General features: G+C 34.7%; 1 protein-coding gene across 1 annotated transcript in view; it reads right to left on the bottom strand.

Moving 5' to 3' along the window:
- The window catches only part of CNTNAP4 (contactin associated protein family member 4), a 244,074-nt gene that overhangs the window by 17,043 nt on the left and 210,519 nt on the right, over positions 1–16,512 (bottom strand). The window contains exons 16-21 of the mRNA XM_074812982.1: positions 14,404–14,574; positions 9,264–9,482; positions 5,228–5,467; positions 3,099–3,323; positions 1,587–1,720; positions 482–569 (exon numbers count right to left, since the gene is read on the bottom strand). Of these exons, the coding sequence (XP_074669083.1) occupies positions 482–569; positions 1,587–1,720; positions 3,099–3,323; positions 5,228–5,467; positions 9,264–9,482; positions 14,404–14,574 (1,077 nt within the window). The remainder of the gene's footprint in view (positions 1–481; positions 570–1,586; positions 1,721–3,098; positions 3,324–5,227; positions 5,468–9,263; positions 9,483–14,403; positions 14,575–16,512) is intronic.

Genomic DNA, 16,512 nt, shown 5'->3' with positions numbered 1-16,512 from the left:
TGAATCATCACTAGACAAAATATTTTGTCGTAGCTTAAAGGAATGCCAGCAAAGCTTTTGCTTACATTACCTTATTCTTAACTGTTTACACCAAAATCTAATCACAGAAAGTTCTTCAAATACAGTACATGATTAATAGTATTCTATGGTCTTTGTGTATGATTTCACAGTGATTTATTTTTTCCTGAGAGTAAAAAAAAAAAAAAAGAAAAGTGGTGTTTCATAATGCTTGATTGCAAAATGAGAGAGAGAAGTGTGAAATCATTTTTAATGGAACCCACTTGATAAGTTTTCAGGAAGTACTTACCCATGATTATATTTGTATTTCAACAAGACTGAACTTTCTACCTTGATTGTGACTCAGTGTCTAATGAAATCCAAGACAACAAATGTCTTTCAATGAGATTAAGGTTAATATTTTTTATGTGCTGTGATGACATTTTGATCTATGTTTTAGAAAATCTTGTGGTGTTCCACTTACCTAAAATCTTGCCAAGTGTGAGAGACTTGATTGCATTGAATTCTGTGCCTGAAGACAGAAAAAACTTCATTCTTTCATTGTGGTTAACCTGCAGAATGGTGTGGTGAAGAACAAAGTGGAATAATGGAAAAAAAATATTTGTCAAAGTTTGCAAAAAAGCAGGTAAGATCAAGGTTTAAAATAAAAGGAACTGAGGGAAGCACTTGTTAGTTATAGCATAAAAATTAATCAGGAAATAGATGATCAGCTTCCACAGATCACTGATTATAGCTGTGATACTTCTTAAGCTTCCTACTTAATAAGCCTTTATTTATCTTATTGATTAGGCTGATGCCTTCTTTTTATCTATAAAATGAATAAAAATGGTAAAGTTTCAAAAACATGAAAAAGGTTCTTTTCATTAAAAAGGCACTCAGCAAGTAATTCCTAAACATCAAATATTATCTATTTACTCTAAATGCTCTTCCCCCAGGGTACCTCTAGAACCACTTACCCTCAAGCCTCATACCAATGCATTGTTAAGAAAACAGTTCTAGCCTCAAAATACTAAATTGTAACATCCCAGGGTTTTAAATTTTAATTTAAAAAATTAAGACTTCTTTACATGCTAGTATTTGCTGTTAGCAAAACAAATACTTCTATTTTAACATTAAATTTCCACAAAAATAACAAAAATATTTTCCTTAATAGTCATGTTCCTTTGACACAAAAAGGACCAAAGAAAATTAGACAAATAGGCTTACATTATTATCTAGATGGTCAAATATTTACACCGTAGTTTGATACATAGTTTGAAACAAAAAACAAAATACAAGGCCCCGAACGAATGACAGCAGTCATACACATTTCACAAATTGTGAAAATTTAACCATCAAGCAATTTTTTTATGTTTTCATAAAAAATGATAAGGAGGTATTGACCTTTTGAAATAGACAAGATGAACACCAAAAAGATTGTCTAACTGTGCAGCATGAGTCTGCTAATCTTTGCTTTATTTACTTGAGATATTAAAACACAGTTTACTGAGAGGTAATTGCCTTCTTGTAACTGTTTACTTGATTATGCTTTGGATTTTTTATTCTAATCCACAATCTAACTGAATTACCTCTACAAAGAGCCTTTCCTCATCTCTGTTAATCTTCACATGTTGCAGCTGTCCATCAGCCATACTTTTGATATTGATGCTGAAGACATCGGGATCTTGATGGCTATCTAGCTTGTACCTGATGTGTAAACTTCCTGCAGGGATAAATAAGCAAAAGCTATTGTACCCTACATACACAACAGGCAGTATAGATCATATACAATGCCTCCTGCTTCACAAGTGCATTTGAAGAGCAAAACAAATGCTTGATTTATTTAAGGAATTAACTATGAGAAACTGACATAAGTGAGAAATTAAAGGCGGCAACAGGAAAAGTAATAGCAATGTTGGAAGTAGAATGCAATGGCAAAGATAGACATAAACCATCACAAAACTGAATAATAAACTAAAGTTTGTGCAGAAATTTTAGTAAATTGTTTTATAACACAGCTGAGAAAGACTTGGTCTGCTAGCTCATATCAATGTGACTTATCAAATAAAATTCAGTACCTTACAAGTACTGTTCTTGAATAATGTTTACACAGTCCAGACCTGTAAACCTCTGACCAGCTGACAATTCAGTAGGATGCAGTTAATAACTTCTATCTCACTTTCCCTTTCTTCTTGTTAAATCCAGTATACTGTGTAGACATATAATCACACAGAGACTTTCACAGCAGAACACAGAGGCAGCGTGGTTTGTCAGAGATTCCCTCCCAGCTGTAGATGGACTACAACTTTCTACTCATCTTTTGGAAAGCAAGGCCCAGGCCAGACTCAGGCCAGTCATGAGTGAAACATGTTCCACCTTACATGATGGGGAGGATACTACAATTATTCTATGCCCAGTTCTGTATCTGGGAAAGCAGAGCATCTTCTTTGAGTACAGAACCACTGTGAGTGCAGAGTCTTTGATAAAAGCAAAGATTCAACTCATTTGGTGGGGTTTTTTAATTAAAAAAAAAAAAAAATTATCTAGACATAAAAGAAAGGATGAAAAAGAAAGATCCAGCTAGCATTTCATGTTCAACTTAAATGGAAACAGCAACTATGTTATGTGTATTTTCACAGGTATACATGTGTATTTTCATAGGTATATAAGTAGCTTATGAAATTAGTTGAATGAAATGACCTCTGATTAATTTGGAAAAGATAATGTACTTTCAAAAGGTAGTTTATTTTATTATTTATCATGGGGATGTCAATTAATATGTCATGTGAGTAGCAGACAGATCAGATACACTTTGAGTTTCATTTCAAAACTTTAAAAAAAATTAATTTGAAATATTTTACCACACTTCTAAAGGATTTCCAGAAATAAGTATTTTTGCCAACATGATTTAAAAAAATTAGTAAAGGTTGAAATTACAGTAGGAGGAATGTTTTTCATGTGGAAAGCATTGCTTGGTGCAGCTGAAAAATAAATATAAAGGACAATGATTAGTTTGTGATTCAGGTCTGGGAATCAGAGTGGATCTCATTTGGCAGCTATGACATTCATTAGTGTTTCCAGAGGTCTATCTGAACACTCACCGTTTCTAGTGAGAATGACTGAGAGGTATTCCTTGTAGAAGGAGCTGACATAAAGCAGTAAGCTTGGTGTCTGTGTTGTTCGGAAGGCAAATGTAATTTCTTCCCTGTTCAGTGTCATGTCAGCATAGAAAGAAGAAGCATGAGAACTGGAATTTTTAGCTAAGGTGTAGTATTCTTGAAAATTGTATGTCACAGAAGTGCCAGCCCCAAAATAAGCAGAGATCTCTGAAACAAAAGGTAATTCAGTTTTTGAATATCATGTAAAACAAGACTAAAGCTCTTTTTTTAATTATTTCTGCCACAGAACAAAATAAAATGTATTCTTAAATATTGTAATAGAGCTGAAAAAGAAATATAAATGGAACTAGTATTTAGAACTATAGGGAAAAATAAGACCCAATCTGGGCTAGAGCAAAAGTCCAGCTAGACACGTGTCTTAAATGTCTGTTGCATGAAGAAGTGCTTCTTTTTGTCTAGTTTTAAATACGCTTTCTGCTTTATTCTTGTTTATCCATGTCCTCAAGCCCAATATGTCCTGTCTTGTATGTATACTGCTTCTACAGAGAAATGGGTGAAACAATTTCAAGCCTGACATATTGATTAAACTTGGCCACACCTGAAAAACATATGTGGGAAAAGAGACTACTCAGGTGGGAGAAAGGAAAGGAGAATACAAACTGGGTTATGGTCATAGAGGGCTTCTGTAACTCTGTAATATTTCACAGCCATTTTCTGCTAAAATTAACTGTCTGTTACTATCCTTTTTTCACACACAATCTCCACACTTCAGAAAAATTTCTAGAAATTTCTGTGATCTGGCTCATTAGCTTTGACAGAAGGTGATCGAAAGTTATTACTATAGGTTATCCCACACTTTCAGCAACAGGAGCCACTCTGACCCTGTAGAATAATAAACACAGAGTGTGACCCTTTGTCTCTTCTGCTGTTTGTGGGGGAGGAGGAAAGTATCATTCCTCACTCAGTGGCATTAGCTCCACAGTGATAGATATGGAAGGACTTCACATAAATCCTTTCTTTTTGTGGTAGCAATGGTGGCTGGACAGATGTTGTGCTCACTAAATTAGAGAAACATGGAGTTACGGCATTTGAGCCGCTGAGTACTTTGCAGAATGCATTTAATACATAGAATCATAGAATGGTTTGGGTTGGAAGGGACCTTAATGATGATCCAGTTCCAAACCCCTGCCATGGGCGGGGATACCTTCCACTAGATCAGGTTGCTCAAAGCCCCTTCCAATCTGGCCTTGAACACTTCCAGGGAGGGGGCAGTCACAGCTTCTCTGGACAACCTGTTCCAGTGTCTCACCACCCTCACAGGAAAGAATTTCTTCCTTATATCTAATCTAAATAGACCCTCTTTCAGTTTAAAATCATTACCCCTTGTCCTATCTCTACACTCCCTGATAAAGAGTCCCTCCCCATCTTTCCTGTAGCCCCCTTTAAGTACTGGAAGGCTGCTATAAGGTCTCCCTGGAGCCTTCTCTTCTCCAGGCTGAACAGCCCCAAATCTCTCAGCCTGTCCTCATAAGGAAGCAAGTGATTTTTAGCACATAAGAATTACATGCAAATGCTCTAGAGAAACTTCTGTCCTTAAAATTCAAACTTGATGACTTGTGATCATCTACTAGTATGACACCATTACCAAAGGACTCCTTTAAAATGGCTGAAAACATGGGCTCAGTCCTGTTTCTGGTGGTGTCACTTTCTTCTTACAGTAAAAAGAAGTTTAAGTTTCTTCTGCTTCTTGGCTTGTTTTCCAAATTTAGTCTTAGTTTTCAGATTAAGACTTAAAAGACAGAAATCCAAAAGTTTATTCATGTAGTTTCTAGCTTTAGTATAATATAAAAGAATCAAAGGCGTTGCATAACATTAAAGAAAAGGTACTGATCCTCTCAGGTAATGTGGTTCCTGCTTTAAATAGTCTATGTTGAACGTATCTCTGGAAGACAGTGTTTAGCAAAACTTACACTTATTCAACAAATTCAGCTGAATGTTTCTCTACATTATACAAAACATAAATATTTTGCAAGCATTTAAACATATCTTTAAAGGGCTGTAAATATCTTGTTCTGTTTTCAATAACTGATAAAGCTAAAAGACATGCTTGCCTTTCTTACAAAATGGCCCAGCATAGGCAGAGAAAGTGCAGTCACAGGAGAATCCACTGTATTTCTCTCTACATTTCCCACCGTTGTGACACAGGTTACCATAGCTGCTACAATGTCCAGGACAGCCTGGTTCAACTCCTGGCGTTATCTTTGCTCTCTCTTCCAGGTCAAGGGCCATTCCATTCAACTGTAATGAACGAATGCATCCCAAAAATCCTTTCTGCCTGGATGCTGTTCCACCTGAAATACATTCACATGAACTTTTAAAAATTTAAAAGAATTGATGTGCAAAACGCTCTTTATGTTTTACAGCCCCTGAACAGTCTATTATGAGATTCCAAGATACAAGCTTATGCATGTGAAAATATTTATACATAACTTTAAAAGCATATATGATTATTTCTTTGTCAAGTAATTACAGTGAACCCTTGAAGGTTTTAATGGGAAAGAAGGATATTGCATAAGAAGATACCAAGCAATGATGCATACTACTATTACTTCACGGAGGAGTAGCATCCAGAAATTAGGTGGTTTTCTACTTTTATTTTTTCTATTTTAAAGAGAGAGAGGAGAGGGGAAGAGAGGAGAGGGGAAGAGAGAAGAGGGGAGGAGAGGAGAGAAAGGAAAAAGAAAAAAAGAAAAAAAGAAAAAACCAAAACAAGAAAGAAAAATAGAAGAAATCCCAAAAAGCAAGAAAGGGGAAAAAAAAAAGAAAAAAGAAAAAAGGAGTTGGGAGAATGATGAGCTGTACAGTTTTACTCTTGCAATATCTTGCTGACTGATCAACTGATCTGTGTGTCTATCCATCTTTCAGTCTCATGGTATGGATCATGATACTCCACAGTTGGTGTCTGGCCTGACATACTTTGTTCCATAATGGAAGCTGTGTCCATTCTTGGGTAATGGGACGCCTCACTACAGAGGAGTAGAGGACAGCAGATACTTGACTATATGTGATAAAGATACAGGGCAATCCTAACGTTAACAATTGTTGCTTCATTTCTTTTCCCTGTTGTTTATTTTTAGCACACTTCCTGACAGCTAGCATTTTATTAATCCTGAATGCTTAACAAGGTGTGCAATCTACATACCATCTCTCATGTCCTTTGTCGCACAACTTACTCTGATATTTCCTGTCATTTGTTCTCCTTTAAAAATTAAAAGCAGAAAATACTCCACAATATGTAAGATTTCCAACTATAATTCTGATACATCTCCAACTAACTTTTGGATAAATGTCTCCATGTAGTCATCTGTTTTCATCCTTTTCTATTGCAGAATTTATAAAATTCTTGGTGTTACATGGAGAATCTTGACGTAGCTGTTGCTATTTACAGACATAATGGCACAAAACCACCTAGCAATAGGAAGATCTGCTAAAATGAGCATTTTAATGGCAGCTTTAGGCATTAGTTCTTTTTCTGGCTTCTTTGGAAAACCAGAGTATATACATCTAAGAAGTAAAGAAAGTGTTTTAGCCTGAAGAAATCACAATCCTAGTGTTAGAAATGTTAGATGTTAGAAACTGACTGATAGGTGACTATGGCAGGTACTAGGTATATGAGATGACATTTAACTAAAGATTGCCTCTGCTAATGTCATTCTCAGTACACTGTATGTTTCATTTTTTTTCTACATCCTTTCACTGGCTAAAGCAGACAAACCTCAGTCTGCACCAGTGGACGTCAGCAGTAGTCAAACAGTAAGTCTCATTACTTCCTCCGCTGAAGAAAATTATATTTAATTGAAGAGATTAAAATACCTTATAAAGGAGGGAGCTATGAAAAGTTGCGTTATCCAAAAGACTGGTTTAACTCAAACACAAAATAAACTAGACACCATATTGATTCACATTACAGTATTGCAGGTGCAGAAACAAATATCCAAAAAACCCCTGTTGCAGTCATAGCAAACCCTCACAAATTATATTCAGCAAACGCATGCCACAGATAATTTAAATTATTTACTATCATTTGTTATGTCACACTTCAAAAACACTGTTTTGACTGAATAAAATCAAACAAATGCCATTTTCATCAGTTCTGCTCCGAATTATTTCAAAATAATTGTACAAACTCATAAGAGATTTCAAGGTACACAGTATTATAGTGAATGTTATTTCATTTTAATCCCAGGATCTTCAAGAATTTTCAGAGAGGAAGAAAACCCACAACACCAGAGCAAACCAACAGAATCACTCTTCTAATATAATTATTCACCTGAATATTATCTGAAGAAAACAAGTTAGACAGCTTGCTTGTATACAAGTCAAAACAGTTCTTAAATTGTCAGCATCATACAGGAGATAGATGTATATAAATTTACTAGAATTTGACAAATTATTTGACAAAGTTACTCTATTCAATGGCCAATTACTTCATAAAAAAAATTGTCAGAAATTGCAACTGTCAATAGAGATTAGTACAGTATTAGATTGTTTGGGAGAAGGGTTAGAAGAACTAGAGATCAATTAATTATCAAAATAGTTAGAAAACTATTTAGACTTGATATTACCATAAACGCTTGTAGAATTAGATTGTTTCTTAGTCTTGCTTCACAGATCAGACCTTGCAAATTCAAACTGATCTAATTTCAGCTGTTCATATAATAGTAGTTTTATGGTAAGTCAAGTCAGAGGACAGCAACATAATTTATTGTAGTATAGTAAACAGAAATCTCCTAGTACTTCCATTAAAAGTTCTAGTCCAGTAACATGAATATAAACTAATTTTAAGACTTCTCCAAACTCCACTATAGCTAATATCTTGGATATCTTCTTTATTATAGAATTCTTCTCCATGTTTTTAATCAAAATACAAAATTATTAAATGTTTGGCCTAGTCTCCATCTTCCATCCTTGATACTTTTTGAGGCACAGGTCAGAATTCCAATCCCAGCATACGAGGATTTCCTCTCCATTTAATTTTCTCCTAAGAACTCAGAGTTTCTGTAGCTACAGTTTAAGAACACTGCTCCCCCCTAACTGCACTCCTTCCCAACACACAGCAAATAAATCATATATTCATTTAGTGTGATGTGTCTTGCAACACATCTAGGTAAAGATCTGTTTAAAAGTAGGGCAGACTTTACATGCTTTTATACTATATACCATATATATACACCAGAAACTTATAAATGCATAATATAGCAATATTACAGTAACACTACCATGTACGTAACACATAGTTCTACATATCTCTACGTAATAGCTAAATAAACATTAATTAATTTGTTATTTCCTCTCTGCTTTTCCAGTGTTTTATACAAGTACATTAACATCATATTTGCTGAAGTACAAAGGCAGAAATATTCAGGTAAAGTTCTTCCTCTGAAATTTTCAAATTTAGACAGAACCAACCATAGATCTGGATTTTTCCTGGTTGTGTGAAATCAAAGAATAGTCCCTTTCTCTTGTTGCCAATACTAAATAAACACAGTCTGATTATTTCTCTAAATGTGCTAGCAAAGGGCAGAGGTGTAGATCACAGATTCATAGAATCACAGAGTGGTTTGGGTTGGAAGGGACCTTTAAAGATCATCTTATCCAATCCTCCTGCCATGGGCAGTGTTATCTTTCAGTAGGTCAGGTTGCTTAAAGCCTTGTCCAACCTGATCTTAAACACTAAACAAGATGGGGCATTCACAATGTTTCTGGGAAACCTGAGAAGTCGTGGATGAAGAGAGACAACAGAAATTCCCTGAAATTACAGAAGTAACACATCTACCTTCAGCAGATGCCATCCTCTCAAAAAAATGGTGCCAATGGACATCCTTTAGTTATTCTTCAAACAAACCTCAAAAGAAGAAAACTTTGGTTGGAATCCTGTCCAGCAGTAACTATAGGCTAAGGCACTGAATTTATTAATTGCAAAATAGAGCTACAAGTCCATGGATTTTTCACAAAGGCTCTCATCTCATCATACAAACTGTTTTCAAAAGACCCAGTTGCTGTCTTTTTCTGTCTTATTTTTTCATTCTCCCCTTTTCATATTTTCATGATGATAACTAGGAAAGTTTCTATTAAATGAGCACCTACCTACGAAAAGCTGGCTGTTGAGCTGCAAACGAGTATGTCCATCAGGTGGTGCACCACGAGACCTTTGAGGAAGCTGATCTACTTGCAAGGATGCCTCTTTTATGTTTCGTTCAGCCTTCACATAATGCCACTGGTTGTCATTTAAGGAAGTGAGTGATTTCACTATAACTTCGCTAGGTCCATTTCCAACATCAAATGAAAAAATCACTTCAGATGGAGCTAGAAAGAGGACAGTAATGAAGGACATTTAAATTATTTCATAGTTAAAAATCATTAAGTGGCAGAACAAGTTACTTTAACGTTTAGCCTACTATTTCACGGGATAAGACTCATCAGTTTAGGGGAAAAGTTTACTTCAGGAGACCTATCTTCAAATTTCATTCTTCACACTCACTGACAGTGAGAAAAATGATTTGTCAACAGCATGGAAATCAAACTCTTTTTGGACCTGTAGAGAGCATAATAGTCAAGAAACAGTAAAACGTGCTAGCTTCATTATTTTTCAGTTGGAATAAAAAGCACCTCTTGCTTACATGCTAATTGGTTACCATTGTTAACTATATTTAAATTATCACCACTATAATACAATCAACATCTTCTACTGTCTATTTGCTTTTGTTATTTATTCACACAAACTCTACAAATATCAGAGAGCAAATTTTGATGTAGTTTATAAGATTATGTTTATGGTGAATTAAATTGAGTTATTCCCTATATAACTTTCACATTACATGGTTTTATAGTTTGTTTAGAAAATCATAACTGAATCCTGGCAGGTCAAAATAATAAGATGAGGAATATGACAGAAATTGAAGATCTGAAAATTATTAATATTCTCTCTGAAACTCTTTCTTTCACATATTCAAGGACAATTGTGTATGAAAGTAAGTAATCCCAAACAAGGGATTACCAGGATTTTGAATTATTAAGGATTTGATTTAAAGGGCTAAAGGTCTGAGAAGATTCCATGAATCCAAGAATAAGGTTCTCATTTATGTCATTGGCCTCTGAGAAAAACAGAACAATCAGAAGTAGTCAAGGGAAATAAATCAGCTTAAAGAAATATTTTCAAAGATTAATTTACTGAATTTTAAAATATATTTAAATGTAATATTTTTATTTTCTTTTCACTTTTTAAAAATACATTAGACTTTTTATAAAATTTAAGTCCACTTTGGCCAACCTTTAGACTGAGTAATGCCACATGCTTTCAACCCTGAATCTGGTTGTTATGAAGCATTATTCTATAATGGTTGAACCTGAGAGAGAAAAGTAAAATGACAAATACACAAAGCATTTGACTTTCCAAATAAAATAAGGCATAAGGTGTAGTCAATTTTTAAACAGAATGCCTTTTGTAATAAATGATCTCTCCTGCTTAAAAATCAAGAGTTTTATACAATAATAACAAATAACTGATTTCTAAAACCAGTTCCTCAGTAAAATTAATTTTAGGATAAATTTGTTTCATTTGGACAAAGTTGAGAGCTCAGTCTCTCCTTACTGAGGGATAAATGGTAAAAAAACAATCACACAGTAGGAGAACAAAAGCAACAGAAACTCCATGTGATCAGGTAAAGAGAATTTCTGCTGAATGTTACCTTCTGTAGGGAGGTCTTTGTAATCCTCTGGATACTGTTGGAGTGAAGCCTGAAAACACAAATTCTGCTTTGAACTCACTGAATGTGCCTATTAAATAGCATACCAGAATGACAGATCTGATAAATAATGTTACTGTTTAGATTTCAAAGGCAAGAAAATACATAATAAAAATTTTGAAATAACAGCTGAAATAATGAGTTATGTTAGTACCACTAAGAAAAGTAATACAAACTTGAAAAAAGGGAACCAGTCCCAGAAGTTCCAGAAATAGCAAGGGTGACTGCATGGCCATCTGTTGGAATGTCTGAAGACTGACCAGAATATGTCAGAAAAGTGAAAAATATAATCAGTTAACATTCTACAATATTTTAAATAACTCTGTTAAAACCAACTACACTGCAAATTTGGAAGAAATTTAGCATTTATGAGCACAGTGGTCAAACCACCCATGGAAAGTATGCCACAGGATGGAGAGATGCTGACTGAGTTCTAAAATTTGTCCTCTTGCAACTGAGGACTTGCTACAAAGGACTGAGGCAAAGAAAACTTTGGTCATTTCCTGGGCAACAGGGGAGGATACATCTAGGAGTTCTCTGCTGGTGCAAAAATACTTTGTAGGTCCTGCCCACCTTGGCATTACTCAAAAATTTTCCAAACATTGCAGGGACTCTTGTGGCTCTAATGCATTCAAACACAGGCAGAGCACAGCTATAGATTGGCAAAGTGGAGCGGAAGATGCAGTTGATGGTAATCATGGAGAGTGGTCAGTGGCTAGCTGCAGTTAAAATGACTAAGAGAAAGCACAGTCATTGAAAACCATTCAGAGTATCAGGGTTGAGTACTGCATGCAAAAGCAGAAAGTGATTACCAAGTTACATGCTACAGAATACAAAACCTGAGAACTTTCTATAAACGATTGAATTCCACTCATCCTGGACAACAAGTTGCAAATTTGGGATGATGAAGGCCAACAGCAGCTGCATATTAGACTCTTCAGAACTATTTCCAAAGCAACTGCAGAAGACCTTCCACATTAATACACCATAGTGTTCCCAATCCTACTTCAAATTTCTGTTTAACTCATTGCTTTTAAATAGGAAATAATCCTGCAGTGAGCACTCAGATAGCATAGAAGAGTTACTCAGTCTTTCAGTTAGAGGATGTAACCTGTGGTCATATAAGTATTTAATAGACTGTACTATTCAGAGTTTAATCAGCCTTGTTGATTTCAGCCACTACTTCTGCAGAAGATTACAGGAACTCAGACAAAAATTTATCTTCTTCAAGACAGTTTCTCTGTGTTTTAAAAAACAGTTAGGATGTACACCACCATTTTTGCAATAGTTTTCTGGAATATTATACACAGATGCATGGCAGCGTTTATAACTTCATAAACCCAAATAAACAGCACTAAACTTCACACTTGCTATTAATATTCTTGATCTGACACTTGTTTTGGCTAAGTTAAGCTTAAGGGTATAAAGATCATTATGCCACAAATAAAAGAATTAGATATAAAGCTTAAGAACAATCAATAAAATGCTAAGAAAAATCATTGTATTCACAATTATGGAATGTCAAATGTTAATAACATAATGAGATTTAAATCATTTCTAACATGTTCTCATCTTAAACACTGACACCTGACATTTTCATTATTGTTATTTATTATTACACAAATCAAAGACATTGATTTATGTGGAACTATTAATGGAATATCAAGTGATTTACATGCACATCTGTTATAAAAGAATATATGAAGATGAAATCTAAATGATCCTACACAATATGAAATGTTCAAGGTAATTGTTGGTTTTGATTTGGAAAGGTAGTTGTGATGGAAGGGTATATTGCTCATTTCTGACCAATAGACTCAAGTGCAAACACACAATTCTGTCTCCACTACAAACAATCCTATCTATGACATACAAAAAAGAATAGGTCAATCTATTCAACAAATTACGAAGTTTCTGGAAGTGAAGAATATCTCTACATTCTGCACAATAATAAGGTAAGCTTTGGGGTTTTTTTAAATGCTGGAAATACAGAGCAATTCAGCCTTTCACTTTCTCTCATGTCTCACTAGTCACAAGTCATATAAAAACTGTAAGTATAGTTTGGATGCTTATGAATGAATGGGACAAGTGACATGGGTTTGCCTGCATACTATTATTCTAAAAAAACCAATTATGGTCTTCTGCCAACTGTCTGAATAAATTTAGTTCTCAGAAGCAACCCTTTAATGTTTCCATGATTTAACTGTTTATTTGAAAATGGAAAATCATTTACCACAGAAAAATATCATAATTGCTTCAGAGATTCTCCACTGAAGTGCTGACCTAGTACATTTTCTGTATTGCATGACACTGGGGTTATAATGCTACTGTGTTTTCACCTGTTCAAGAACTTTAACAGAATGCAGTCCATACTTTTGATAGACATGGGAAATACACTATTGAAAACAGGGTATCTTCATATACAGCACTACAAATTGAGATAACACAAACCAAATTGATTAAGCATTACACAATATTCTATAATTAAACTGCCTACAGAAAAACACAGTAGGTGTTTTCCTGTTTGTTTTAATAACCAAAGACATCATTATTGGGGAAAAAAAAGCAAGAAGAATATTTTAATTTTTAATAAAGATGCATTAATGTCTCTATAGCAATATTTTGCATTATATGATATATGTTATATATATATTTATCTGTACTCTTAACTGGAAAATACTTGAGCATGACAACACAATGGATTTGTAAAAAAATGAGGAACTTTCTAATCCCAAGGTAAAAAGAGTTCTAAAGAACTCTCAGAGACACCTGTCAAGTATAAGTCTGATGTGCTATTTCAAATGAATCCAAAAGTTTTTTGAAACCGTACTTCATCCTTTTAAATATTCTCCCTTTTAATAATGAATAAGACTAAAACATCAAATCAACTAAGATAAAGCTTTCATTCTACATTAGTCATCTTACTGAATTTAGTGAGACAATTTTCTCTTGTGCAACAAAAATTCATGGGTAAAATCTAAAGATTTGGGTATGTACAAAGGAAATAAATTAAAAACCAAAAAAAAATTATGAGAAAGTGTGACTAAGCTAGGATAATGTGCCACGGAAGGTCTGAGTCACACTCTGTGACTGAGTGAATCTCCCATCAGTCACATGTAATGTCTGGCCTTAAAATTTGGAGGGAGAGAATTTGGTGGCAAGGATGCAGCAAGCAAGGGAAGGAGAAACAGTTGAAGGAGTCAGGGGCTGATTGCTGTGCTCTTAGATAAAGAACAGTCTGAAGCAGAAATTATCTTTGAATGGATATTTGTATAGTTCCAGTGCTGGAATTTTGGGGGGAATGATACAAGTTCCAATAGCAACCGTAACAGTTATAAAGCTAGAGAAGAGTTTTAAAATATTCCCCCTTTAAGTTAATTCTAATTTAGTCCAACAAAACAATAATAACAATAACAACAACAATAATAATAATAACCAATACTCAATAATAACAATAACAATAATAATGTCTTCTTACTTACAGTATAACTCTATCCTTATGAAGTCTTGAATTCCCAGGTTTTCTAAAAACACTCCTGAAGAAGCAGTAGTTTTAAAGAAAAATGAGACATCTGCGCTGAGCTCTCCATGGAAGGTGGGAAAGTGCAGGTAGGATGTCTCTGTATTGAAGGATGCTGAATTCCAAAATGTTCCTGGTCATCAAAATGAAAGATTAAGTGATAGATACAGTGTTATATAATATTGTCAGTATAGGTTTTGTAACCAATTAAACAAAGGAAAGTGCCCAGATCTAGGAAGGGGTTGCAATGCTCAGAGAGTCTAACTTCCATAGAAGCCTCCTGCTTAGTGTACAAAACAAAAAGTGGGCGTTCTTGAAGACACAGAAAAATGATTCCGCAGGAGTAATAAAGGTGCTCTGTTCAGACAACCAAAAACCAATTAATGGGAGACAAAATTTCTGGCATCTCGGCTAGATGCTGATATGCCTAGTTATGGTCAGATGTATCCTTTTATTAAATGAACATAGCAGTTTTAAATGAAGTACCATATGAACATTAGCTAGTATAAACTATAACTATGAAAGTTGATATGTATATTTCTCACACAAGGAAAAGTCTTGTTTTGTTGTAGTCCAGTGAAGTTTTACCAGATATTATAAAGAAGGTAGGATACAGGTCCTAGCAATTACTGTGGAAGGAATTAAAGGAAAAATAATAAGTTTATGAAGGTCTCTTCTCCTTTAGTTGGCTGTAGTTTAGAAATTCATATGTATTCTTACTTACATGATAAATCTAATATAAGTCAGTTTTACTCAAAAAAGGATACAAGATCAAACACAGATATTTTTATGGTTTGATTTTTCTTTAAGCTGGCATTTAATCATAATTTGTTAGATTTTGTTCCTGATTATTAAAAAGCTTATGTAAAATCTCTAATAACACCCTCTTCAAATAAGATCATAATCTGCATTTATGGTGTTCAGCTAGAAGGACATTGTTATTATTGCTGAATTCTCACAGATTTTTTTTATTAAGCTATATTCCTTTCTAAATCAAATGAGGAATTCAATACCTTCCTATTTAATTGAACAGGGCCAATGCATGTTCTCCTGATAATGCTGTGATCTGGGTCTAAATACTGTGCAAAAGTATTATTTTTGCTCCAGGCGCTCTCTGGTTTCTTTTGGGGGGGGGGGGGGGGGGGGGGGTGGTGAAGAAAAAAAAAAAAAAAATTACAAATTTCTTTCTTATCTGCAAAATCAAATTCTATGATACAGTGTACACAGAGGCCTGGTCAACAAACCAGTGAAGTAAAATCAAAGTCCATTCACTCATTACTCCTGAGTTTTTAGCAGTTTTAATCAGGGTTCGGATCCCACACCTAGAAAAGCAGCATGGCAGGATATTCATATGTATCCTTGGCAATTGTCTGTTGTAACACTTGCCACTTGGGAGCACTGCCAGCCATCATCACAAGTTAGAGCAGCCATCAGGACAACCTTTACACGGCAGGGCAGAGCTGTGAACAAATGCCTCAGGCTGCGAGAGAAAAGCATAACTTTGCACCTTACTCTCCTGTGCTGCCTGATGGGGTTCTCAGAGTTATCCTGTACAAAGTGCCATCAGCTGAAGGCAGCAGCCCTACCTATTGGAGTCAATTTTAAGTCTGTGTTCCTCAACTGTTTCAGATCATGGTTCCCACAGAGCAAACTTCACCACAGTTGTGACACAAGTATATAGCAGCTATTTAAAAAACAATGGGCTGGCTGTTACCAGTAATTCAAACACAATAGGAAGTTTAATACTAGTAATTTATACAAAATTGGTAAAACATTGTTAACAATTAGAAGAGAGACAATAGTGGCAGTAACAGTCCGATAGAGTAATGATACAATTAGCTTCAATGAAGCATTTGAATGATCTTTGTAAATCAGGATGGAGTCCTTGGGGGAGAGCAGGGATAGGAAGTTTTATTCTTCCTATCCTAATTTCCTGTCTTCACTTATCTAGCTGTTCTTTTTCTCAGCTCTAAAAATTGTGTGATTTATGAATGTTAAGCTACTGTATCAATAAAGCGAGTTAAATATACATCTAGCAAAAGTATATTACAAAGTGTCTTATGTTGTAAAT

Source organism: Strix aluco, chromosome Z (genome assembly GCF_031877795.1).
Source record: "Strix aluco isolate bStrAlu1 chromosome Z, bStrAlu1.hap1, whole genome shotgun sequence".
NCBI classification, from domain to species: domain Eukaryota; kingdom Metazoa; phylum Chordata; class Aves; order Strigiformes; family Strigidae; genus Strix; species Strix aluco.
The sequence above is the reverse complement of the archived record's forward strand: the minus strand, read 5'-3'. Positions and strand labels throughout refer to the sequence as shown.